Source organism: Perognathus longimembris, chromosome 8 (genome assembly GCF_023159225.1).
Source record: "Perognathus longimembris pacificus isolate PPM17 chromosome 8, ASM2315922v1, whole genome shotgun sequence".
Taxonomy (NCBI): Eukaryota; Metazoa; Chordata; class Mammalia; order Rodentia; family Heteromyidae; genus Perognathus; species Perognathus longimembris.
The window spans coordinates 72971631-72996724 of NC_063168.1; the positions used below are offsets into that span (position 1 = coordinate 72971631).

The window sequence follows — 25094 nt, forward strand, 5'->3', positions numbered from 1 at the left end:
CATCCCCCTCCCCCCCCCCCCCCGTCCCCATTCCTGCCGATCCGGAGCCTCTGTGTTCAGTGTCGTCCCCGGACGCCCCTGCCCGGGCATCTCCGGGCGCCCTGGGAAGCCGAGGGGGGCCTGAGACGGCCCAGTTCTTCCCGGGCAGGTGGGGAGTCCTCGGGCTGGGGTGACCGCGGGCCCGGGCGCAGGGCAGCCTTCCTTCCCCTCGGTACTGGTAATCATCACGGGCGCGGCTCAGGGTGTGCATTGCGTTCACAGAGCTCGACGTCCTTGGAAAGCAGGACTCATGGTGTGTGTGCACACGTGTGTGTGTCCTGTCTGCAGCACACTAATGGGACCCCCCTCCCCCCCCCCCCCCCCCCGCCCAGCCCACGTTTGCAGAGCTCTGATCGGGCCCAGCGCGGTGCAGATGAGAGACAGGGCTCGGGCCACCCCTGGTTCCCGCAGCCAGGGAGTTTTTGAGTAGAAAGAGAGGAAAATATTCAAAGTAACAGTAGCAATGTTTATAGATGAGTTAACTGCCTTCACACCTCTTCAGTAATGCAGCCTTGGACCAGAGCCCAGCAGCTGAGGGGCTGGCAAGGGGCAAAGCTGTCCCCTGCCCCCACCTGCCTGCCAGGCTGGCATTGATCAGGGAGAGGTAGAGAGGGGGCTCAGCAGCGGGCACTGGCCTGGCTCCACCCCTTCTTCCCGCCCCCCTTCCCTCCCTCTGGGTGAGCACAAGGACGGCAACACGCCATGGGCTGATGAGGTGCTTGGTGGTGTATCTGGTTGGCTAGGCCTGGTGAGTGATTGACCAACAAAGGGGTTGATGGGTCTCGTGGCCCGTCGCTGTATGGGACTGTGTAGCCCTCCCCGGGGTCCCTGGGGATGAGCACCAGAGGGGTTCATGGCCGTGGTGGTGGAGGCTTGTGCAATCATGGACAATCCACTCATTGACTGCACTCGGCCCAGGGGAGAGATCACAAGGAGGCCTGATCTGGAGTGCGGGGAGCGGCATGTCACGTACCACGGTGGCTCTGCCTCGTGCTGGATGCCAGCTTTGGCCTCGATTTATAGAGGAAGGAGCTGGGCCGAGGGTGAAGCGACCGTGGTCTTCGCCAGCTAGTGAGCGATGGACCTGGCATCTCCAGCCTGGGACTCAGCCGTGGGGCTGTGAAGAGCACCGGCGAGCAGGCCCAGCGCGGACGCTCCCCCTGCCGTGCCCCAAACCCTGTGTGTCCCGTCCTCGGCCACAGCCAGCCACGGTCCCGCTTGCTTGGGGGGACGGGCCCCTGGGAGGACAAGACCCCTTCTCTGCCTGAGAGTGCCCATGGGCAACAGGAAGTCCCACCCAGCAAGGGCCACACCGGCCCGGGCAGCAGAGGGACCTCCCTACTCCTGCTGGCCTGGGATGGACATCTGAGCCGAGCGTTGAGGGACAGGTAGCCCGCAGCCAGCCAAGGAAAGGAGGTGAGCTTTTGCTGCGCGTGACACCATCTGCTCCGCCTTCGCCTTTCCTCACTTGGCACAGCACATCAAGGAGAGCTCAGAAGGAGCCCGAGGACCCGCTCCAGCGTCGGGGCCCAGGCTGGGGACCCAGCTTTCGGGCAAGGCTTAGACAGTCTGCATCTCTAACATATTCCCAGAGTTGTTGACACCCTGCTGGTCTCCGGCTCAGGGATCAGCACGCAAACGGGAGCGAGCGAGGGAGGAGCGGAGAGGAAGATGGAGGCCCAGGGGGAGAAAGCACCCGGTGCCCATCTCGCGGCAAGGGCCGGCAGTTCGGCCTCCAGACCCCTCCCCGTGCCCTGGCCCACGCTGCCCCGCCACCCCGCCACCCTTCAGAGGAGACGCCCCCGGACCACTGTCCCACACGCAGCCCAGGGCAGGGCCTTGGCCAGCAACGCAAACCACCTCCTGACCTGGAAGGAGCCCGCGGCCACTGGGCCTGCTGCCATCCCGGCTTCCCCAGTGACCCAGTGCCGGGCTGGTGGCAGCCCAGCCAGGGTGGCAGGGCCAGCCGCGGAGGGAGCCCCAGGCTGGGCAGAGTTGGGGGAGGGGGAGAGCATTACATGGGGGACTTTGTGGGTGTCCTTGCAGGGGGCCTGAGCAGAAATCTGCTGGGCTGCCCGCTCCAGGGCCAGGTCTCTGCTCCTGTGGCACTGTCCCCGTGAGTCACACAGGTCTCTGCTCTTGTGGCACTGTCCCCGTGAGTCACACAGCCTCGGGGAGGGCTGGCCTCAAGCCGCTCAGCCTCCCGACCCAGCAGGGAGTTTAACCACCGGAAGGCAATGCCCCGCTCAGCGCGTGCCCTCGGCCAGCCAGCCCTTCTGCCACGGGCTTTGTTGGCACCAGAAGACTGATGGTCAGCTGTGGCAGCTGCTTCCCTCTGCCCAGGAGCCCCCCATCTTCCCCGTGAGGCCCCGATGCCAGCCTCCACGCAGTGCCGGCCTCGGCATCCCCATGAGGGGCCAGCCGCGTGCTCAGCCCACCTGCTATGATCGCCATTTCCTGCCTGTTCTCCTGCATCCTGCCCGGCTCCGCAGCCCAGGCCGCAGAGGGGCCCGGCCTCGGAGGGGCTACCGCGGGCTGGACGCGCTCCTCCGCAGCCAGGTGAGCTCAGGAAAAGAGCCGCCTGAGGAGCTGTGCTAGGTCCCCCGGCATGCGGGGGGCGGGGGGCAGGGTCTCCCTGTGAGTGCCCAGCAGGGCTCACTGCCTTCACCGCCCCTCCTTCTGCCTGCCCTGCAGGAACTCAGGGTGGGAGCCAGAGCCAAAGCCACCCCACCATGAGAATCACCCTAGGTTGCTTGTGGTGTGTGCATGGTGCAGACTTGAGGCGGGAAGGCTGGACCAGCCAACTGCTTGTCCACATCCTGAATTCACACACCAGAGGCCTGGCGTAGGGGTGGTAGTGGGGCATTTGCCTTCTTTCCTTCCTTCCTTCCTTCCTTCTTTCCCTCCCTCACTCCTTCCTTCCTTCCCTCCTTCCCTTCCCTTCCTTCCTTCCTTCCTTCTTTCCCTCCCTCCCTCCCTCCCTCCTTCCTTCCTTCCCTCCTTCCCTTCCCTCCCTTCCCTTCCTCCTTCCCTCCCTCCCTCCCTTCCTTCCTTCCCTCCTTTTCCTTCTGCCTGGTGTACTGAGGTTTGAACTCAGGGCCCCCTGCTTGCTAGGCAGGGGCTCCCCCATTTGAATCACACCTTCAGCCTCTTCTCCTCTCTGCTGTGCGCTGGTACCGGGGCTTGAGCTGCAGCTCGATTTCTGGCTCTTTGTAGGTTAATTGGGAATAAGAGTCTCATGGGCTTGTTGTTGTTGTTGGCCCGGTCTGGCTTTGAACCATGGTCCTCTGATCTCAGCCTCCTGAGTAGCTAGTGCTATTTTTTTTTTTTTGCCAGTCCACACACACGCACATCACACACACGTACATCACAGTACACTACACACATATCACACACATACACGCTGCATACTCATCACATGACATTACACAGCACATGTACACACCATATGTTACACCTGCGCACATGTACCGCATGCACGTCACACGCGTGCACATTGCGTGTATATTACACGTTACACGTACATCACACTCATCGAACATTTATCACACACAATGTATATCACACACGTCCGCTACACATGCCACATGCACACCATACTACATATCCCGCACGTACATGTGTACTACACGCATACCACACACCTATACTACACATACATCACACACAGACTGCAGGTGCAGCGCGTATGCACACATGCACTACATGTCCATCACACGCGCGCGCACACACGGTCCGTGCCCTGTGCAGGCTGCCGTGTGCTCGAGCAGCTTCCCGGCCCCAGGTGCTGGAGCCTCCGTCCCTGCCCTGTGGGCGCGGGGTCAGACAGTGGAGGTGCTGGGCCTCCCCCCCTTCCTGTTCCTCCCTCCGCCCCCCAGCGGCGGGAGGGGGCTGCGGCCGAGGCCTTATCTCCTGAGCATGCTGGTTGGGTCTTCCTGGAAATGAGAAGCTCCTGCTGCCCCCTCCCAGCCCGAGCTGGCCTGGCTGTCCTTGCCCTGGGGGGGCGGGGGGAGCAGTCCTGGTCCCGTCCTCGCCCTGGGGGTGAATTCCTGGGCGGGGCCTCGCCCTGGGGGGGGCAGTCCTGGGCCGGGGCCTGGGGGAGGCCGTGGAGCCGGCAGCCGGAGGTCAGCAGCCTCTGGGGAGAGGCTGAAGGTCACAGGAGCGTTGTCCCAGGGGAAAACCACTCTCCAAAGCTGCCTTTTCGCTGCCATGCTGGCCAGTCCTTGGTCTCCGCTGTCCCTGGCCCTGACCCTGGCCCCGGCCCCCTCCTCGCCCCCTCCCCCCGCCGCCTCCTGTCTGTGCTGCCCGCACTCAGCCCCTTCCTCCACGGCTCAAAGCGGCCTCCAGTGCCCCGCACCAAAGTCCTCATCGTGCCCTTCGCTCCGGCCAGCTGCACGCCCGGCAGCAAGTGTGAGCTGCAGACGCCCGGCAGCAAGTGTGAGCTGCAGACGCCCGGCAGCAAGTGTGAGCTGCAGACAGCAAGTGAGCTGCACGCCCGGCAGCAAGTGTGAGCTGCACGCCCGGCAGCAAGTGTGAGCTGCAGACACAGCAAGTGTGAGCCACAGCAAGTGAGCTGCACGCCCGGCAGCAAGTGTGAGCTGCAGACACCTCCACAGCAAGTGAGCTGCACGCCCAGCAGCAAGTGTGAGCTGCAGATGCCTGGTAGCAAGTGTGAGCTGCAGACGCCCGGCAGCAAGTGTGGCTGCACGCCTGGCAGCAAGTGTGAGCTGCAGAGCCCCAAGGCCGGCTGTGTTAACGGGGCACACAGGGCAGTGTCACCCCCCTCCCCCCCCCCCAGCTTCAGCCGTCCTCTAACCGCCCTCGGCGCCCCTCCCCGGCTCGGGAGGCGCCCGCTCGTGTGTGGGTTCTTGCGGGGAGCCCCCGCCCTCTCAGCCGTGGCCTGCAGGGCGCCCAGGGGAGGCAGAGGCGGGGGGGGGGGTGGAGGGGGCGCCGGGACTGTGGCTGGGCCTCTGCGTGCCCCGCGCCCCTGCTGGCTTGAGCTGCGGCTCCCTGTCGCTCCCACAGCTCACGCGGAGGCTGTGAACCGGCTGTGGCCCAGCACGCAGTCCTCCTCCTCCTAACACGGGGCGTGGCAAGGAGGCCCCCCATACCCCTGCAGGGGATGGACATGGGGGGGGCGGCGATGGTGGTGGGGGCACCAGCGGGGGGCGGAGGTCGGAGTCTCGGTTGGGAGTCGTCTGATGGAGACCGGGCCAAGGCCACAGGCCAGCAGCGCCGTCCCTCAGCCTGAGGGCACCAGGGCCAGCACCCTTCCCAACCCGGGGGGCGGGGGGTGGGGTGGGAGGCTTCCAGGCCAGCAGGGGCCCTGCTCTCTGCGGGGTCAGCCCAGACGCGGGACAGAGCGGAGCCCAGGGCCCCGTGCCCGCAGCACGTGACTCCCACGACCTTCAGAGGCCTGGGGTCCCCTGGAGGCCGGGCCGCAAGTGGGGGGAAGGCGGCCGCGGAGCGAGGTGGCTGCCGGCCAGATGGCCAGGCACCCGCGGCCGGCGCGCCTGCAAACAGAGACAAAGCCGCGGCCCGGGGCGGGCTCGCACCCCGCTGCTGTCTACACGGACGGGCAGGAGGGAGGCCAGCGGTCATGGGGTCTGTCGGGCGTTGGGACGTGGGGACCCCGCTTGGGCCACCTCCAGGCAGGCGGCTACCCAGTGAGCTCCCCGCTTAGGGGCCGGGACCCCCAGGCACTGTCCAGTACGGGGGCCAGGAGGGAGCCCACTCACCCCGAAAGAGCGTCCTCTCACCTGGGGTGACTAGCTGGGGTGCTCCAGAGAAAACCGAGTAGGAAGAGTACTAACAAATGCTTCGTTAATTATACCACGTGTGGAATCCCATGGCGTGAAGGCGTGCATCGCTCCTGCTTGTTTCCATGTGTAACAGGCTCACTGACTAGCGCGCCGGCTCTGCTTCCCGGCCATGCGCTGTTCCCCGCACCAGGGATCTCCTGGGAACCCCGTGCTGTGGATACCAGGGGTCTACCACAATCACGTTACACACGCACCCGTGTACATACAGCACACACTTAGTGTACACACGTACACTATGTGTATAAGGAGAGGCCGCTCCTGCAAACCGCATTCAGCTACGGAGGCAGGGAAGTGCGGCCATGCCGGCTGTTTACTCCGAAGACCCGAGGCCCGTGCTGGGGACATGGGGGTGAGGGGGGTCAGAGCCAAGGCCGTGCGCTTTGGTCAGGGCTGGAGGGGCTGAGAACCAGGAGTCTGGGGGTCTGAGGGCAGGAAGAGATGGCCGTCCCAGCTCAGGAAGGGCAAAGCTCTTGTTCTAATTAGAGCCCTGGAAGACTGGACGGCACACGGCCTCCCTGGTGGGGGTGGGGGAACTTCCTAACTCAGTCTTGGCTCCAGGGGAGGTCACTGTCCTCAGGGCAAAGCCACGGGGCCTAGATCCCACAGAGCAGCCGTCACCAGCCTCTGGCTCCTGTGACAAGATGGCAGAGCCACTAGTGATGGAGCCCGAGCCGCACACAGAGCGGGGACCGGCAGCCCATGGACCGGAAGGAAAACGGCACAGGAAATCTTGCAGCCAAGTGAGTCATTAATTGGATGTGTTCAGTAAAAATACAGTGACATACCTGTAAATCCTAGCTACTCAGGTGGCCGAGAGCTGAGGATCTTGGTTTGAATCCAGCCTGGGTAGACAAGAGACCCTTATCACCAGTCAATCAGCAAAAATCTGGAAATGGAGCGGTGGCTCCAGTGTAGAACACCAGCTTTGAGCAAATAAAGGCTAAATAAGCCAGGCAGTGGAGGCTCACGCCTGTAATCCTGGCTACTCAGGAGGCTGAGATCTGAAGGTCCCAGTTTGAAGCCAGCCCGGGCAGGAAGTCCTTGAGACTCTCAGAAAAAGCTCGATGTAGTGCTGTGGCTCAAGTGGCCAAGTGCTAGCCGTGAGCAAAAGAAGCTCAGAAACGGCGCCCAAGCCCCTAGACATGCAAAAAAACAAAACCTGAACAAGGGCACAAGGCCCTGAGTTCAAGCCCCAGTCAATACATGCTCACGTGTGCGAGCGTGCGCGCACGCGCATTTTGATGTCTTCTGATTACATCTAGGGCCTGGATTACCTCAGTATGCTCAGGACAGCTACCTTAGAAATTCTAGTGACTTAAAACCTAGTGATTTTAAAACTAAATATTTTGTTAGGCTTTTCTTTGGGGGGGGGGGGAGGGTGGTTAGGGGCTTGAACTCGGGGCCTGAGTGCTGCCCCTGAGCTCCTTCACTCAAAGTTAGTGCTCTACCACGAGGAGCCACAGCTCCACTTCTGGTTTCCTGGTGGCAAACTGGAAATAAAGAGTCTCACAGACTTTCCTCCCCAGGCTGGCCTTGAATTGCAATCCTCAGATCTCAGCCTCCTCAGCAGCTAGGATTAGAGGTGGGAGCCACTAGTATCAAGCTCTGTTAGGCTTTTAAAAGCTGAAAGCAGTAGGGTTTTCAGCACTGTTTATCTTCATCTTCAGCGGTTAGCTTTTGGTAAGAAGTGCAGAGTTAGTAAGGAGGCTTTTGCTGATCAATTCCTTGGCTCATTCTGGACAGCTGTAAGGAAAAATTAGCCTAGGAAACAAGGAGAGAGTGTGTTTTGCCTCTAATATTTTAAGCTCTCCAGTGCTGTTTGACTGACCAATGGAAGAGTCAGCTGGTGTGGTGCAGCGCACCTGCAAACCTGGCGCTGGGGAGACTGAGGCCAGCCCGGGCGCTGGGGAGACTGAGGCCAGCCCGGGCGCTGGGGAGACTGAGGCCAGCCCGGGCGCTCGGGAGACTGAGGCCAGCCCGGGCGCTGGGGAGACTGAGGCCAGCCCGGGCGCTGGGGAGACTGAGGCCAGCCCGGGCCAGCAGCGAGACGGCCTGGAAACAACCAAGTCAGCCCGCTGAATGAGAGGAAGTGACATATTAGGAAATAGACATATAAAATTTAATCCCTTTGGTTTAAAATACATCTTCAATGATACAATTGAAAACCAGCAAGACAAAAAAAATCAATTCTGTAACACAAAACATAAAATATCGTTATATGACCCGTGTCCCAGGATAGCTTAGAAAACCAGCAATCTAGTTCACATACTTCATTGGAGTATTTTAACCTAAGAATATAACTAGCGATCCTGCCTAAACAGATGGCCTATTCTAGTTCCCTAAACCTAAAGATACCCGTGATTTTATTTGTTACAGTATATCTTTTGTAAAATTACCATTAAGTATTTTCATATATTTAAACATGTATACAAAACAGTCCCCTGCCACAGTGGTATCGCAAATTCATAAATGCTTTCGAGAATGGCTAACGTGCCCGAGGGCGATCCAAGCCCGGAAGCTCTGACACGCAGTGAAGTAGAGGAGGAAGACACCCACGGGGAATGCCAGCGCGGGTGGGCACCGTGGCCGCTGGATGGCACTGCCGGCCTCCGCAGTCTGTCCTTCCTTTTTCTTTTGTGCCAGTCCTGGGGCTTGAACTCGGGGCCTGGGTTCTGTCCCTGAGCTTTCTTGCTCAAGGTTAGCACTCAGCCACTTGAGTCCTAGCTCTACTTCTGGCCTTTTGGTGTTGCACAGACTTTCCTGCCCTGGCTGGCTTTGAGCTGTGATCCTCAGAACTCAGCCTCCTGAGTTGTTAGGATTCTCGGCGTGAGCCAGCGCCTGGCACATCCTTCTTTCAAACAGAACAGACACGTGACAGCACTCAGAGGAGACACCCTGTCATCTGAGGCCTTGCTAGGCTAGGGGACAGTTCCGCAAGGGAGAAAACACAGTACTGTAAAATACAGTATGGTATCTGCTTGAGCCGCATTACCAGAAATAACTTAACTCTGTCTCTAGGGAGTCTTCCAGGGAAAGCTCATGTATACCTCGCGTTCGGTACACAGACACCGCATTTATATATTATATATTTGTATCAGACACATATATACACATTTACAGACACAGACCTTCAAAAAGATATTGCACTTATATACAATGCAGCTTTGTCTCATTTCACACTATGACCCAGTCATGTTCTTCATAAGGAAGGCAGCCGAGATATCCAAGGGAGTTGCAAAGGAAGGTTCCAGTCACAGGCCGCTTAGTAAACATGGTCGGGTGAGAAGTGGCGGGGGAGCCTGGCCCCTGTCCTGCCCTTAGGGGCTGTGCCCACTTCCCGAGGCAGTCAGAGTTAAAGTGGGGCCGAGGAGCCCGGAGCCCCCAAAGCCAGGCCTCGTGCCCTCCCCATCCCGCTGGGAGAGACCAGGCGGCTGGCCCACAGTGTTATACACAACACAGCCCACAGCATAAAGCTTCCCAGAGCCAATCAAGTCCTGGGATAAGCGTTTTCACTTTTCATTTCCTAAATATATTAGAAATTCACGCACAATCGTCTATGGATCTCTCTGTCGTCCAAAGGCCACCAGGGGGACACGTTCACTCGGCTCCGTCTTCAAGGCCAAGGGACTTCCTCCCCGCCACGCCACGCCACGGCCTGCCGGGGGCGTGGGGGCCTCTGCTGGCCCAGTGCACTGCCGGGTCCAGGGGACCCCATAGCCCCCCGCGGGGCTGCGCAGGCGCAGGCCTCAGATCTCCGTGAGCGTGAGCTTGTACGAGCCCGCCGCCTCCTCGATCTGCAGCTGGAAGGTGTCTTCATTGGAGTAATGCTTCACAATGTTGTCATCCATGTTCACCAGGATCCTGGAACGAGACACGAGGTGACACATTGACTGGCTGGGGCCCTACTCACCGGCGGGCCAAGTTCCAAAGGCCGACAACACCGGGGAGGAGAGGACGGGTGACAGCCCTACACCAGGGTGAACATAGCAGGTGGAAAATTCCGTCTCGTTTCTCCAGCATGGAGTAACCATTCAGTAAATGGTACCCAGTAAAAATCCCCCGGAAGCCTACAGAGCGTTCACCATGCAGCTTTGGAAAGCTTTATCGATAAATCCCCTCACCAGGCCTGAAGCCACGCCCCTGACCGGTGGCCCTGTCTGACGGCATCCTCCACGCCGGGACCACCTCAGCCTCACGCTCCGCCCACAAACCCAGAGCTGCAATTAGGACTTGGCTGAGATTAAGCCAAAAAGTCCCTATGCTATACTGTTGCGAACTCATGCCAAATAGCACAGACACGTAAGACAAACAGAACAGAAGAGAAACAAGAAATACTCATTCCTAGCACAGAGGTGATGTTCTCTAGCTAGAGAACACAGCGCAGGGGAGCATGCTCGAGTGGAAAGGACAAAGGCTTTGGAGCCAGGCAAAGCTGGCTTGCACCGTGGCAAGCTAGGCGGCCTCGGTGGGCTAGGACAGGCCTCCCGGGCGTCCTGAGTCACAGAGCTCTGAAACGCGGTGGGAAAATGAGACGAAGCAGCAGGTGAGGCGCCCAGCCCAGCCCAGCTCAGCCTAGCCCAGCCCAGCCCAGCCCAGCCCGGCCCGGCCCAGTCCAGCCCAGCCCCGGCCCGGCCCAGCCCAGCCCAGCCCCGGCCCAGCCCAGCCCAGTCCAGCCCCGGCCCAGTCTGAGCGGGGTGCTGGTTTCGATGTCCTTCGTGAATCTTCCCACGCGCCCAGCTTCTGGAGCCTCTTCAAGCAGCCATGCATGGGAAGAGCAAGCATGAATTGTACTTGGAAGAAAACCCCCAAACCATCTAGCAAGACGAGCTTGGAAGGCAGCGCGTTCCCAGCGAGAGGGTGGGGAGGAAGGCTCGCCGTGGCCTGCGCCTCGGGGAAGGGAATGGGAACGGGAACCGCACGGGCCGCGTCCAGAGCGCACAGAAAGCACCACTGCTCACCCTTTTTTGCACTTCTTGAATATTTTCCCAATCTTGTCATGGGGCACATCGTATTTGTCTGAGATCTTAAAGGAATGGAGAAAAATAATTACAAAGAGCAGTCTTCACACTTAAAGAAACGAACAATGGCACACATACAAACATACAGAGCTCCCTCCCTCCCCTCCCTCGCTCCCTCCCTCCCTCCCTCCCTCCCTCCCTCCCTTGCTCCCTCCCTCCCTCCCTCCCTCCTTTCTTCCTCCTGAGGCACGATCTTACTATGGAGCCCAGGCTGGGCTCAAACTCATGATCACGCCGCCTCAAGTCCTCCACATGTACGAAGACGGGAAAGACACAGGCCATGTGGTGGAGGAGGGGGTGATCACCACCTTGGAAGGGAGTTGAGCCAGTGGCTCACCCCTGCCATCCTCGCCACTCAGGAGGCTGAGATCTGAGGATCACAGTTCAAGCCAGCCCAGGCAGGAGAGTCCCAGGCTCTCATCTCCAGTTAACCTCCGAAGAAGCTAGAGGTGGCGCTGTGCCTCAAATGGTGGTGCTAGCCTTGAGCAAAAAAGCCCAGGGACAATGTTCAGTGCCTGAGTTCAAGTTCCAGGACAGGCGTGCACACATACATTCACACACACAATGTCTAGAATGAGGACAAAGTGAGCAGATTATCTGGTTAGTTTTTTTTTTTTTTTGTCAGTCCTGGGGCTTGAACTCAGGGCCTGAGCACTGTCCCTGGCTTCTTTTTGCTCAAGTCTAGCACTCTACCTCTTAAGCCACAGGGTCACTTTTGGCTTTTTCTGTTTATGTGGTACTGAGGAATCGAACCCAGGGCTTCATGCGTGCTTGGCAAGCACTCTACCAACTAGGCCACATTCCCAGCCCTATGGTTTTGTTTTTTTAAATCAAAAGGCTCTATCAGTGGAGCTGTGGTTCAAGTGGTAGAGTGCTAGCCTTGAGTAAAAAAGCTAAGGGATAGTGCCCAGGCCCTGAGCTTAATCCCCAGAAACACACACACACACACACACACACACACACACACACACACACACACCCCCTCTCTATCTTCACAGTGCGATTTGAGGTTTATGGGAAAATGAGCAGATTATACTACCCTCCTGTCCACGCCCCCTCCTGTCCACGCCCCCTTCTGTCCACCCCCTCCTGTGCACGCCCCTCCTGTCCACGCCCCCTCCTGTCCACGCCCCCTCCTGTGCACGCCCCCTTCCTGTCCACGCCCAGCACCGTGTCCCAGCGAGCCCATGCTGCAGCACTCTCACTCAAGCCCAAGCTCACTCCTTGTGTTCTGACAAGCGCAGTGACGTGTGCCATGTAGTCACCAGCACCCTGGCCCAACATAGAAAGGCCTCGCTCTAGAGGCAGATGTGTAGAAATAAAACGAGCAGGGGCTTTTCACATCAGGCCAGATGCCCGCCTCGCCAGGCGCAGGTCTGGGCTGCAATGAAGCAGTCTCTGCCACACGGCAGGAGTGGTGTCACTAATTCTTTTCTGAGCTAGTACTGAGCTTGAACCCAGGGCCTGGGTGCTGGTTCCTTAAGTACTTTTGCTCAAGGATGGTGCTCTACCACCGGGGCCACAGCTCTGCTTCCAGTGTTTTGGTGGTTAATCGCAGATAGAGAGTCTCATGAACTTTCCTACCCAGGCTGCCTTTGAACTGCAGTCTTCGGATCTGAGCCTCCTGAGCGCCTAGGATTAGAGGTGAGAGCCCCCGGTGCCCAGCTCACAGTGACTCTGCTTCTTTTATTGTCTTGGCACTGTGTCACTCAGGCCCTGATCACAATTTGTCCGGCAAGTTGAACACAATGCAGCCATCAGCGGAGCTGACCCCAAAGGTTTCTACGGTCGGCAGGGGCCGGACGCTGGCAAACATGACGGGTGCCGACGTCCGCTTTTAGGCAGGGCAAAGCCAGCACAGGAACTGCCCTGCTCTGTGCCTGTCTCCTGACACTGCCCAGGGGCGTGAGGCTCAGCTGACTGCAGCCTTTGCCAGCTTCTGTGAGCAACGCCACCATCACTGATAACATGCTCTGTGTCTCAAACACGCTCTGGGCAAGGCCTCCCACAGGGCAGCAAAGACCGGGCACAGAGGGCAGACTCGCGGCTGCTGCGTTTTCTGTTTTCTGTCTGCGTTGGTCTTGCTACGTGGTGCTGGCTGGCCGAGGCCTGTGAGCTTCCTGCCTCGGTCTCCTCGTAATTACAGCATCGCCGTTACATCACGTGAGCCACTGTTTTGTGTAAGAAACTTTTCCACTTGGCTTGGTGAAAAATAACTGTGGTTAGCTTCTAAATGATTTGCTATGTGGCATTTTCTCGTTAGCCAAGAACTGAAAGATTAAACTATTTCATAGGCCAGCACGGATTTACTCAGTTCAGTAGACTATGACACAACCCATCAACTCCGGGAGAGCCCTGGTGGGCAGGACAGAGCTGGGGGAGACCGGAGCCGGCCCGAGGCGGAGGAGATGCGGGGTGCATTACAGGCGTACACAGAACATGCCTTGGAGGCTCACGCCTGGAATCCTAGCTACTCAGGGGGCTGAGATTTGAGAATCACTGTTCAAAGCCAGCCTGGGCAGGAAAGTCCGTGAGACCCTTATCTCTAAAGAACCATCAAAAAACCAGAGGTGGAAGTGGGGCTCAGCCTTGAGTGAGAAAGCTAAGGGACAGACAGTGTCCAGGCCCTGAGTTCAAGCCCCCCAAATGAACAAAAACACCTTAGATGGTAAAGTGTTCCCCTGGGCCCAGCACGATGGAGCGGGCTTATGGTTCTAGCGCTCAGGAGGCGGGGAGGCAAGAGACAAGCACGCGGCTGCGCAAAAGAGCCGCACCCCGCTGGCCCTCGTCTTCCCGTGAAAGGGGACTGCCGCGCGGATCTACTCACAGCCTCCATCAGGCCCTTCAGGGATGGGGTCTTGAGCATCAGGGCATCAAAGACTTCTTCCGACTCCTTTCGCACGTACAGCAACACTGGGTCCGGTCAAGAGCAAGGGGCAGAAGGAGGAACGGGAGAGTGTGTTAATTCACGCAAGCGTGGGAACCCCTGGCCCCGCCTCCCCGAGCCCCCCCATCCGTGCTCAGGGGAGGTGTCCGTGTGACGGTGCGATCTGCGTGGTGGGTGGACTCAGAACTCACTGCCGACTGCCCCCCCCCCGACAGGAATGGGGACCAACACACCTCTCTTTGGTTCTTCTGTCCGGCCCAGCTTCACCGGAGGGGGGACCGCGAAGTCATCCTCTGCTCCGTACGGGCCTCTTTTCAAGGCAGACCTGTGGTTGACGGAAGCCGGTGTGCGACGTCAGCGTCGGTTAATAACTACGCAGAGTTCTAAGTGCATCGGCACTAACTTCTCAACTCAAAATGACTTCCAGTCTGCGGGCCCGGCTCCCCCAGCTCTGCGCACGAGCTCAGCGCCAGGCACTGGCTGAGCCAGGGCTCCTCACGCTTCGTGGCCGAGCTGGGTGCCCGGCACACCCTGCGGGCTCCCCCCATCCCGCTTCACGAGAGCCGGCTGCCGGCTCACGGACAGAGGCCTGCTTCCCAAGAAGCACACGCAGAGGAGGACGGGGCGGGAAAACTCGCACAGCCTCACGAAGGATGCGCTCGTGTTTTGTTTCATTTGTCGAGAGAGGGTACTGTTACAGGAGCCTGCGCTGGCCTGGAACTCACGACGTAGCTGAGGTTGGCCTCGCGCTGGCGATCCTCCTGCCACAGCCTCCAAGCAAGCACCACCATGCCCGGCTCCTGACAGGGGCTTCCCAAGAGCCAGTGCGGACAGGAAAATGCCAAGGCAGGCTGGCGGGGCAGAGCTTCCCACAGAAGCGCATGGAGGAAGGAGAGTGGCCGCACGGTTGGCTTTAGGGAATCACAGATTTTACGCTGTGGAAAGCGGGGATCTTTTCTTCTTTCCCTTTTCTGTGGCATACTGGGCCTTGAGCTTCTGTTGCTCAAGGCTGGTACTCTACTACTTGAGCTATGGCTTCATTTCTCGCTTTATGGGGGAGTTTATTGGAAATGAGGGTCTCATGGATGTTCCTGCCTGGGCAGGAACCGCAGCTCTCAGATCTCAGCCTCCTGAGAAGCCGGGATGACGGGCAGGAGCCACCGATGCCCAGCAAGAGGGGACCTTTACAAGAGGGGACCCATGATGGCGGGGCTGGGAACGTAGCTTAGTGGTAGAGTGCTTGCCTAGCATGCATGAGGCCCTGGGTTCCATTCCTCAGCACCACATACACAGAAAAGGCCGGAAGTGGCGCTGTGGCTCAAGTGGTAGAGTGCTAGCCTTGAGCAAAAAGAAGCCAGGGACAGTGCTCAGGCCCTGAGTCCAAGGCCCGGGACTGGCAAAACAACAACAACAACAAAAAGAACCACGACAACCAAGTACCCTGTGTGGCTCCGAGCTGGCACAGGGCTGGGGCGCGGACACTGCGTGGGGCTAATGGTGACCCGGCCTGCCCGCGTGGAGAGCCTGCGATGCGGAGCCCGCACCCCCCCCACCCCCCCCCCCCCACTCAGGAACGATGGCACTGAGGCTCCTCAGGAAAACAGGGAGTTTCCTGCACTGTATCTGCAATGCTCTGCTAAGTTTGAGATTACTTCGAAATAAAACTGGGTTTATTAAAGACAAAATAAAATCTTACCCTTCACCCTCCAATTCTTCTGAGGCAATAGAAAGAACCTAAGGGAGAGGGGGACAAATACAGAGTGCTTTTCAAATAGGTTAAAAATGAGTCAGACTATAATTTAATCCCGAGATTGGAATCATTTTCAATTTGATCAATCTAACATCAACCGCTTTTTTAAAAAAATGCAAATTCCTGTCGTCTTATTTTCCAATGCCTATAATTTCACATGACCTTGAATTTTTCTAAAATAGCCACATCTAGTTGAAGCTTGCTGAGAAAATGAAACATTTGGAGGAACAAAGCTGAACGCATTCACTCGGGTATTGTGTGCGGCTTATTGGCACCAGAAGGGCACCACAGAGACGCCATGGTCAGAAAGCCTCAAGTGTTTACTACTACTGGTCCTTTCCAGAAAGCCCGCGGAGACGGGCTTGCCTTCCACAGCTCCTCCCTGCGGACAGCGCCTTGGCTGGGTACTCCATCCACTCTGTCCGCTGGGGGCCTGGGTATCGGATCGGGCTCAGTAAGTCCCAGTCTACTGGGGCTCCTGTCTCTGGTATGCTTTTGCACAAAGTAGACTGTGACTTAAAGAAAAAAATCAGCATTAGTTACTAAGATGTTGATGATAATTCAGCACTGGAACCATGAGAAAAAGCCTTGGGATGTTATTTTTTAAATTCATACAAAATTTCATTTTCTTAAAAAAACAACAACACATGTTCCAGCTTCCTGGTATTAATTTTGTCAGACCCTAAGTTAGTTTTTTATAGAAGCATACCACTAGATATTCTTTATAGGGCTATTTGATACAGGTATCACTCAAGCTCACAAGAGCACAGACTCAAATTCCAAACTGCAACGCTATTCTAGAAGTCTTTAAATGAGCTAAGACATGAATGGATCAATGAATGGATGAATTAATGAGAGAAACAAATAGAATTATGCTGACAGGTCTACATTTTCAAGTCAATGCCTAACGTTTATTACAGGGGAATCAGGTTGCCATGACCCAGTGTTCCAGAGAACTGGCCAACTGGTCGACCTCACTGAAGGTGGCTCCTATGTGCCGTGAACAATGCTAGAGAACGCCTGCGTTGGGCCCTGCACCCCCTGGTGCCAGCTACGTACGTGGGTGCCCCGCTGCAGGCTGGCAAAGTGCACGTCAGGAATGAAGAGCACAGGCTGTGTGTCGAGATCAAGGAAGGGCTTGAACACCGTGATGTCCATTCGTTTGTGCGAGGGAAGCAGGGGCACTTTGACATCAGAAACTGGAAAACAATGAAGATGCCAACATCAGCGGATTATATCCATAAGGCTGGAAGGAGGCACAGCATTTTCTTCAAAGTTGAAGAAATTGAAATAATGGCACTCTAAGGTTCAGGTTATGTGGTCTGCATCAAAAGAAAAAGCACAGTTCACATCACGCATGCATTCAGAATAAAATCAGCTGAATATCTTGTCAAGACCAATAGCCAGGGGCTGGGATTGTGGCCTAGTGGCAAGAGTGCTTGCCTCTTATACATGAAGCCCTAGGTTCGATTCCCCAGCACCACATATATAGAAAATGGCCAGCTGGGGATATGGCCTAGTGGCAAAGAGTTCTTGCCTCGTATACATGAAGCCCTAGGTTCAATTCCCCAGCACCACATATATAGAAAATGGCCAGAAGTGGCGCTGTGGCTCAAGTGGCAGAGTGCTAGCCTTGAGCAAAAAGAAGCCAGGGACAGTGCTCAGGCCATGAGTCCAAGGCCCAGGACTGGCAAAAACAAAAAAAAACAAACAAACAACAAAAAACATAACAATAGTAGAAAACGGCCAGAAGTGGTGCTGTGGCTCAAGTGGTCGAGTGTTAGCCTTGAGAGAAAAGAAGCCAGAGACAGTGCTCAGGCCCTGAGTCCAAGCCCCAGGACTGGCAAAAAAAAAAAAAAAAAAAAAAAGACCAATAGCCAAAGGCATTTAAACACACACACACACACACACACACACACACACACAGAGAACATTTAGTTTTCACGTAAAAGGCTAAAACTTGTCATTGTATGAATACAATCTGGAAGCAATCCCACCTTAACTAGCCTCTATTTGACTTCAGAATGTATCAAGAGCCTCCACACTGAGCTTAAGAGTATAAGTCTAAATCTCAGCTACTGAAGTTCAAGGCCAGCCCAGACAGGAGTTAGGCTCAAGAAGTAGAAGGCTTAGCCTTGAAAAAAATGCTCAGGGCTGAGAATATGGCCTGGTGGCAAGAGTGCTTGCCTCGTATACATGAAGCCCTAGATTCGATTCCCCAGCACCACATATACAGAAAACAGCCAGAAGTGGCGCTGTGGCTCAAGTGGCAGAGTGCTAGCCTTGAGCAAAAAGAAGCCAGGGACAGTGCTCAGGTCCTGAGTTCAAGCCCCAGGACTTGCACCCCCCCAAAACACTATTAAAATAAAGCAAAAGTGTCTGAAGTGCTACTGTCTCTTCCTAGCAAGTACAAAGCCCTGAGTTCAAACCTCCTATGGCCAAAGCTGAGAAGAAGGAGTAAGCATACCTAGAGTTTAACCTACTAAGTATGGGGTCTACCTCCCCATCAGCTGGCCTGACACGCACAGCAGGGGCTTGGCGTGTGTAGGAAGCACACTGATGCCCGTGGGAGGATTTTGACCCATGTGCTGTGGGCCCGACAGTCCACAGAACATGCTAGAAGCACCAAACCACAGATGAGACACTACAGCACAACCCTTTTCTCCTCAGTAGCCCTTTGAACACAGGATTTTGTGATTATGAATATTGGTCACATTTTCTTTAAAGCGACAAGGCCGGGTGTGGTGGTGGGTACCTGTAATCCCTGCAAGATACAGGAGGGCCACAAGTTCAAGACCAGCCTGGGCTGCATAGCAAGACGAGAGAGACAGAGACAGAGAGATACCCTCACACACTAAAAAGCAAAGTTTTCTTGGAGAAATGCCCAAGCAGAAGCCTCAGGATTCTGGGAATGACCCTCATCTGCAATTAAGACACCCTGAATTCTAGGGGCACTGTCATTGGTTCTGTAAATAGAGCCCGACTGGGCTGGGCGGCTCAGGGAATATGCATCACTGTTTTTCAAGACTGGAAGCAGCCACCTGAACTGACCATCCAAAACACCTGCCCATGGGAAAACCAAAGAAACCTCCAGGCTCCGCCCCACCCCGCCCTGCCCCGCCCACCTCTGGGCGGGGCAGCACTCAGCCCCCTGGTCCCCTGAGGCCGGCTGGACAGGCTACTTACAGGCATTCACCCGGGAGCTTGGGTCAGGACACTTGCCTTTTCTTTTACTTTGCTTTCGTTCTTCATCCCTGATTTTCCGTTCTGCTCCCTGCAGGAATAGGAGACAAGATGGGAGTCCAGTGAGTCTGATCTTCTTTCCAACAGTCAACCCTTATTCACTTCTTCTCTGGAAGTGAACTCTATTTATTACTGCATTAGTGGGGCTTATCGTAGTGCTTTCCTCTTAAAAGTCTATTATACAAATATTACTATTATTATTTTGTCTGAGACTGGGACTCAAACAGTATCTGATACTTTCACTCACTGGCTGGTGCTTTACTACCCGAGCCATGCTTCCAACCCCGTATGTTATTTTTAATTAATCTACTTTACTGTTTTTGTAGAAATGTACAGAGGGATTACAATTACATAAGCCAGATAATGGGTACTTTTCCTTTCACACAGTGTCTTCTGTTCCCTAATTCTCTCTCAGTTCCCCTCCAAAAATTATTTTTAACTATATGAAATAAATCATGGAAACATTTATTTTTTGTTGGTCATGGGGCTTGACCTCAGGGCTTGGGCACTGACCCTTAGCTCGTTCACTCAAGGCTAGCATTCTACCACTTTGAGCTATAATGCCACTTCCTTCTTTAGGTTAGGTTAATTGGAGATAAAAAGTCTCATGGGTTTTTCCTGTCTGGGCAGGCTTTGAACCACGGTCCTCAGATCTTAGCCCCCTGAGTAGCTATGATTACAGGTGTGAGCCTCCAGTGCCTAGCTTAAGGACCAATTAATAAAATCAGAATACCTAGCCAGGCACCAGTGGCTTACTCGATAATCCTAGCAACTCAGGAGGCTGAAATCTGAAGATCACGGTTCAAAGCTAGCCCAGGCAGTTTAGTCTGTGAGACTTTTTTTCTTCTTGTTTTTGTTTTGCCAGTCCTGGGGCTTGAATTTAGGGCCTGGGCACTGTACCTGGCTTCTTTATGTTCAAGGCTAGCACTCTACCACTTAAGCCCAGCACCATTTCTGGCTTTTTCTGTGTATGTGGTACCAAGGAATCAAACCCTGTGCTTTGTGCATGCTAGGCAAACACTCTACCACCAGGCCAAACTCCTGGCCTCTGTGAGACTCTTATCTCCAATAAACTACCAAATAAAAGCTGGGAGTGGCTCAAGTAGTAGAGCACTAGCCTAGGGCAAAAGAACTCAGGGACAGGGCCCAGGCCCCAGAGTTCAAACCCTGGGACCAGCAAAACAAAACAAAACGTCAGAATCCCTGCCTGCTCTTAGCAGGTGCTAGCCCCTAGCGCATCAATGGTAATCGAGCAACCTGATTGTAAAGACTGCCACGCAGGACAACCACGCACACTAACACAGGGAAGCGGGGCCTGCACTCGCCTATTGCTGGATGCTCTTTATTGCTCAGTCCTTCCTCATCAGCTACCAGTTGCTTCATTCCGATGACAGAGTGTACTTCTTAAATAGGTGGCGTGGCAAAATAAGAGGTTCCTTCCTAATTGAAAAAGCATGCCTGCAGTCCTAGTTACTCAGGAGGCTGGGATCTGAGGATTGTGGCTTGAAGCCAGCCCAGGCAAGGTCTGGGAGACTTTTTGCCAGTCCTAGGCCTTTAACTCAGGGCCTGAGCACTGTCCCTGGCTTCTTTTTTGCTCAAGGCTAGCACTCTGCCACTTGAGCCACAGCGCCACTTCTGGCCATTTTCTATAAATGTGATGCTGGGGAATCAAACGTAGGGCTTCATATATTCGAGGCAAGCACTCTTGCCACTAGGCCATATTCCCAGCCCCTGGAAGACTCTCATGTCCACTAACTACCAAAAAAACTGGAAGGTGGAACCGTGGCTTAAGTGGTAGAAGCCTTGAGCAAAAGAAGCTCCGGGACAGAGGACAGAGCCCTGAGTTCAAGCCCCATGACTGGCACAGAAAAAAAGAACTTGTTTCTACTCAAGGTGGAGATTTAGGCTCTACCCTGAAAGCAACCCAAACTGGACAACATGCTTAAATGAAGCATTCAGACGGACGAAAGGCCTGGTTCGGCAGGCTGGAGAGCCAGGCGGGCCGCGCTGCCCGCTGCTCCCGGAGCAGGCCAGGCTGGGATTGGAGGGAGCAGGGTGCTCACGGCGGTGAGCAGGAAAAGAGCCCTCGCCACGTGCCGTCTCTAGACAACTCCAGAGCATCCTGCACGAGTCAGCAAGTGGACGGGTACACGGGAGATTACCCATGGTGGGGGAAAAACCATTTGCACAGATTAGAGACACAATGCCTGGCTCTTACAAGGGGAGAAAATGCGTGCGCTCACACCAGGAGCCCGCACAGCTCAGGGGACAGACACGAGCACTCAGGAAAACCTCCCCGGCAGTGCTCGCAAGTCACAAAAACAAGAAGCCCAAGAACCCAACTTCTCCCCGGATGCTTAATTCAGCCTCAAGACAAAGCTGAAGACAAGTTCCGGGCACACAAAAACGTCCAGTCCCAAAGAGGTAAGACGGACAAGGCCACAAGCCCAGTGAGATGGCCAGGTGGGCAAACGCAGGACAGCCTGACTGAGCGAGAGGGGACGATCAAACCCTTGTCGCTGACCCAGAACGGACGCGCATGTCGGTAAGGACATTAAGCTGGTCAGAGAGCTGCACCCCAGATGTTTAAAAGCTGCTCAGAACCCCCCACCACCCTGGGCTGCAGGTGTGGCTCAGTGGTAGAGATATTATCTAGTGTGTAAAAGGCCCTGAGTTCACTCCCCAGCGCTACAAAAAAAAAATAAAGCAGAGACATGAAATAAAACAGATGCAGCTTGAACTTCCACAGATGAAAGCTACAATGTCTGAGATTAAATTTAGACTGGACAGGAATAGCAGTTTAGATCTGATAAGGATCAGCGAGGTAGCTAGATGGTGGTGCTCACGCCTGTAATCCTAACTACTCAGGAGGCTGAGATCTGAGAATCACAGTTCAAAGCCAGCTCAGGTAGACAAACTCCACAGTTATCTTATCTCCAATTAACCACCAAAAAGGCTGGGAGAGGAGCTGAGGGCCAAGTGGTAGAGAGCCAGCCTTGGGCTAAAAAGCCAAGTGAGAGCACAAGGTCCCGAGTTCAAGGCCTAAGTACTTTCTCTCATATACACTTATACACACACACACACACACACACACACTCAATGAACTCTAGGATATAGCAGTAGAAACTAACCCAAATTAAACATAAGTAATCTAAAAAAGAAAACCAGCAGGTTCTGGAAAACTTCAAGTACCTTAAAGAGCTATAACTAGAAAGCCAAAAGAGGGAGAAGAAAACGTATTGGAAAGAAAGAGTGGCTAAAGTATCTCCAAGTACAGCAAAACCCGAAAGCCCATAGATTCCCAACCAACTCAACAAGCTCAGCAAACCCTAAGAACAAGAAACATGACTAGATGTGTCAAAATTAAAGATCTCAAAACCAGTGTGAAGAGAAAATCTTCAATGCAGTTATAGAAAAGAAGAACTAGGTACAGGACGGAGCCACGTGACTGCTCTGTGCAGCGCTCTCCCAGCAGAAGCAGAGTGCTCACGCTTGCTGCCCACTATTAGCGTACCGACAGGAAAATAATCCCGTGGAATTTTATACCCAGCAGTAGGATCTTTCAAAATAACAAGTGTACTAAGCACCTTTTAGACACACACACACACACACACAAAAGCAGAACAAATCCAGCCCCAGTATGCACAAGAAATGTTAAAAGAAGTCTCAGGGTATTGCAGGGAGACATTTAGCCTCGGCTCTTCAGAATCTTCCAGTCATGCACTAGTAGAGCTGATCTTGGGCCTGGCAGCAGGCATTGACCTCAGGAGTTCATTCAGTTTGAGACATGATGACTTGTTACGCTGTGTTTGTATCAACACTTGAACTCAGAACCCGAGCACCTGCTCAAGGCTGGTGCTCTACTACATGAGCCATGCTTTTGGCATGACTATTGTTGTGATGAAGAACAAAAGGACTACTGAGGGGAGCAGATGGCAGTGTGATTTTCCTCTACCTGGATGAGCCAGGGGTACACACAAACTCGTTGAGAGAGAAGTGCCAAGTTTCCCTTCGACAGAGACTCGCTTTCCCTGAAAAGTGTGATGTTGCTACTGCTGCGGAAATAAGAGAAAATTGCGTTACCAAGTGAGTTATGCAACTCTTAGGTTCGGACACAACTTTCTTTTTAGGAAGGAAAAATAATGCCAAATAACATCTGAAGCGATGCCAGAAAGATGTCTCACTTCTTGTTTCTTCTACGGCTGTGGAGCAGACTCCTAAGAGGAGAATTTTAAGAGCTGGGAGGAATGAATTGACAGGTGTCAAACAGGAAGAGGTCAGACATCAGAAAAGACAGGCCCAGGCGGGGCTGCCCCAGCCAGGCAGCCAGGGGGAGCGAGAAGCCCCCATGGCGGCGCAGCGGGGGGCAGAGAGCTCCCAGCTGCAGCTGAGAGCCGCGCGGGGCCGCACGCGGATAGACCTTCTCCTTCGAAATGATATCAGCACAGACGCGATGTCTTCTGCCCGTGGAGAGTTTATGTCGGCGCACGGCAGCTCTGGGATTAGACACGGGCTGAAAGCCCAGTGTGTAACTTCACCGTCTACACGCCTGTCAATGGCAGCGTGTGCCCGGACGAGGCACACGCCTCATCCTGGGGTTTAGGACAGGGCAGGTCAGATGGCAAAGAAGTGGTGAGCTGAGCAGAAGATGGTGCTAGGTCATCTGTGAGAACCCAAGGTAGGCATGGGGCCCTACAACAAGCCAAAGAAGGCAGAAGCGTCAGAGGACATATGCTGACGGGCAGGGGCTCAGCACTATGAAGCATCAATGGCAACTAGCCACGGTACAGCCAGAAGGGACCATGAGCCAAGGAATATGGGCGGCCTCCAGCAGGCGGGAAGGCATGAACCACCGTTGCCTGGCCATTCGCAGTTATGCTTATAACAACAATAAAAGCAAAGCGGGCTGGGATGCACTTCAATGGCAAAGTGCTTGCCTAGCAAGTTCAATGTTCTGAGTTTGGTCCTCAGTAAAAAAAGAAAAGACACATAAGTTAAACAAAATCCCCTTGCTCTAGGAATGTGGTTTGGTGGTAGGGTGCTTGCCTAGCATGCATCCAAGTATTGGGTTCGTGTCCTCAGTACCACATAAGCAGAAAAGGCCGGTAGTGGTGCTGTGGTTCAAGTGGTAGAGTCCTAGCTCGAGCAAAAGAAGCTCAGGGACAGTGCTCAGGCACTGAGTTCAAGACCGAGGTCCAGAAAAAAAAAAAAGCAAGAACATATGCTGGCACATTAGCAGGTATATGCACAGAATCTTTTTTTAATTTTAAATATATATATATTTTGCCAGTCCTGGCTCTTAGACGCGAGGCCTGAGTACTGTCCCTGGCTTCTTTTTGCTCGAGGCTAGCACTCTACCTCTTGAGCCACAGCGCCACTTCCGGCTTTTTCTGTGTATGTGGTACTGAGGAATCGAACCCAGGGCTTCGTGCATGCAAGGCAAGCACTCTACCGCTAAGCCACATTTGCAGCTGAAACAGTTCTATTGTCAAGGTGAAGTACAGAGGGGTTACAGTTACATACGTTAGGTAGTGAGTGCATTTCTTGTCCAACTTGTTACCCCCTCCTAGACACAGGATCTTGACAGAGGCACGAGGTGTGTGTGACTAAGGAAACGCTCTGAACAGGAAGGTTCCAGGCGCCCCCCTGTGGTCAGAGGCTGTGCTTTCTGCAGCCACTCACAGGTCAGGAGGAGAACAGGCCTGGAAGCTACTGTCATTCCGGTGAACTAGCATCACCTCAGACTCCTAACACAGGGAGTGACGGAGAGGGTGAGATGGACAGGAATATATTGCAAGCATCTGTGGAAATGGATAACTAATGTGAGCCCATAAAAATATTAATACAAGAAAAGTTTAAGAGAATGAAAAAAAGAGGGAGTAGAATAAACTGAAAATCTCACATCCTCTCCTATTTTTAAACGGGACAAGTCAAAGCCTTGTTCCATGTGAGTTCAGGGGACCATTGCGTATTCCCCCCTCCTCCCACACTGCCGTCTCCTCCGCGCTGGCCCAGCCAGTCTGACTTGGAGCAGCTCGGGGACTGAGCTCCGGCCGGAGAGGCCAGAACACGGACAGCCGGATGGTTCTGTTTGTCAGGAAAAGTAGCTGCTCTGAGAAACGAGATGCTGCTGCGGTCTCTTTGGGCCCTGTCCTTTCTCTCCCTTTGCCCCATGCTGACCATCGCTTCCTGCCACTGTCAAGGGCCTGGCGGGCGGCAAGCTGGTCAAGAGGGGCTCACGCTGCGGTCGCCTGGCTGAGCTGTCACCACCAGTGCCAGGCATGCCCGCTAAAGCCCATGGCCAATTTTCCCAACTGTGCAGGTAAAGCGAGATG

At 54.9% G+C, this 25094-nt stretch overlaps 1 protein-coding gene across 2 annotated transcripts in view; it reads right to left on the minus strand.

Annotated features, from left to right (window-relative positions):
* Nucleotides 1–9529: 9529 nt before the first annotated feature.
* Grhl1 (grainyhead like transcription factor 1) overlaps nt 9530–25094 on the minus strand; it is a 50036-nt gene continuing 34471 nt past the window's right edge. The window contains exons 10-16 of one of the 2 annotated variants that reach the window (XM_048353428.1): nt 18703–18790; nt 16576–16715; nt 15463–15500; nt 14000–14091; nt 13707–13792; nt 10820–10884; nt 9530–9722 (exon numbers count right to left, since the gene is read on the minus strand). In XM_048353428.1, the coding sequence (XP_048209385.1) occupies nt 9608–9722; nt 10820–10884; nt 13707–13792; nt 14000–14091; nt 15463–15500; nt 16576–16715; nt 18703–18790 (624 nt within the window). In that variant the 3' untranslated portion in view covers nt 9530–9607. The remainder of the gene's footprint in view (nt 9723–10819; nt 10885–13706; nt 13793–13999; nt 14092–15462; nt 15501–16575; nt 16716–18702; nt 18791–25094) is intronic. The other variant, XM_048353429.1, reaches the window with a different exon arrangement.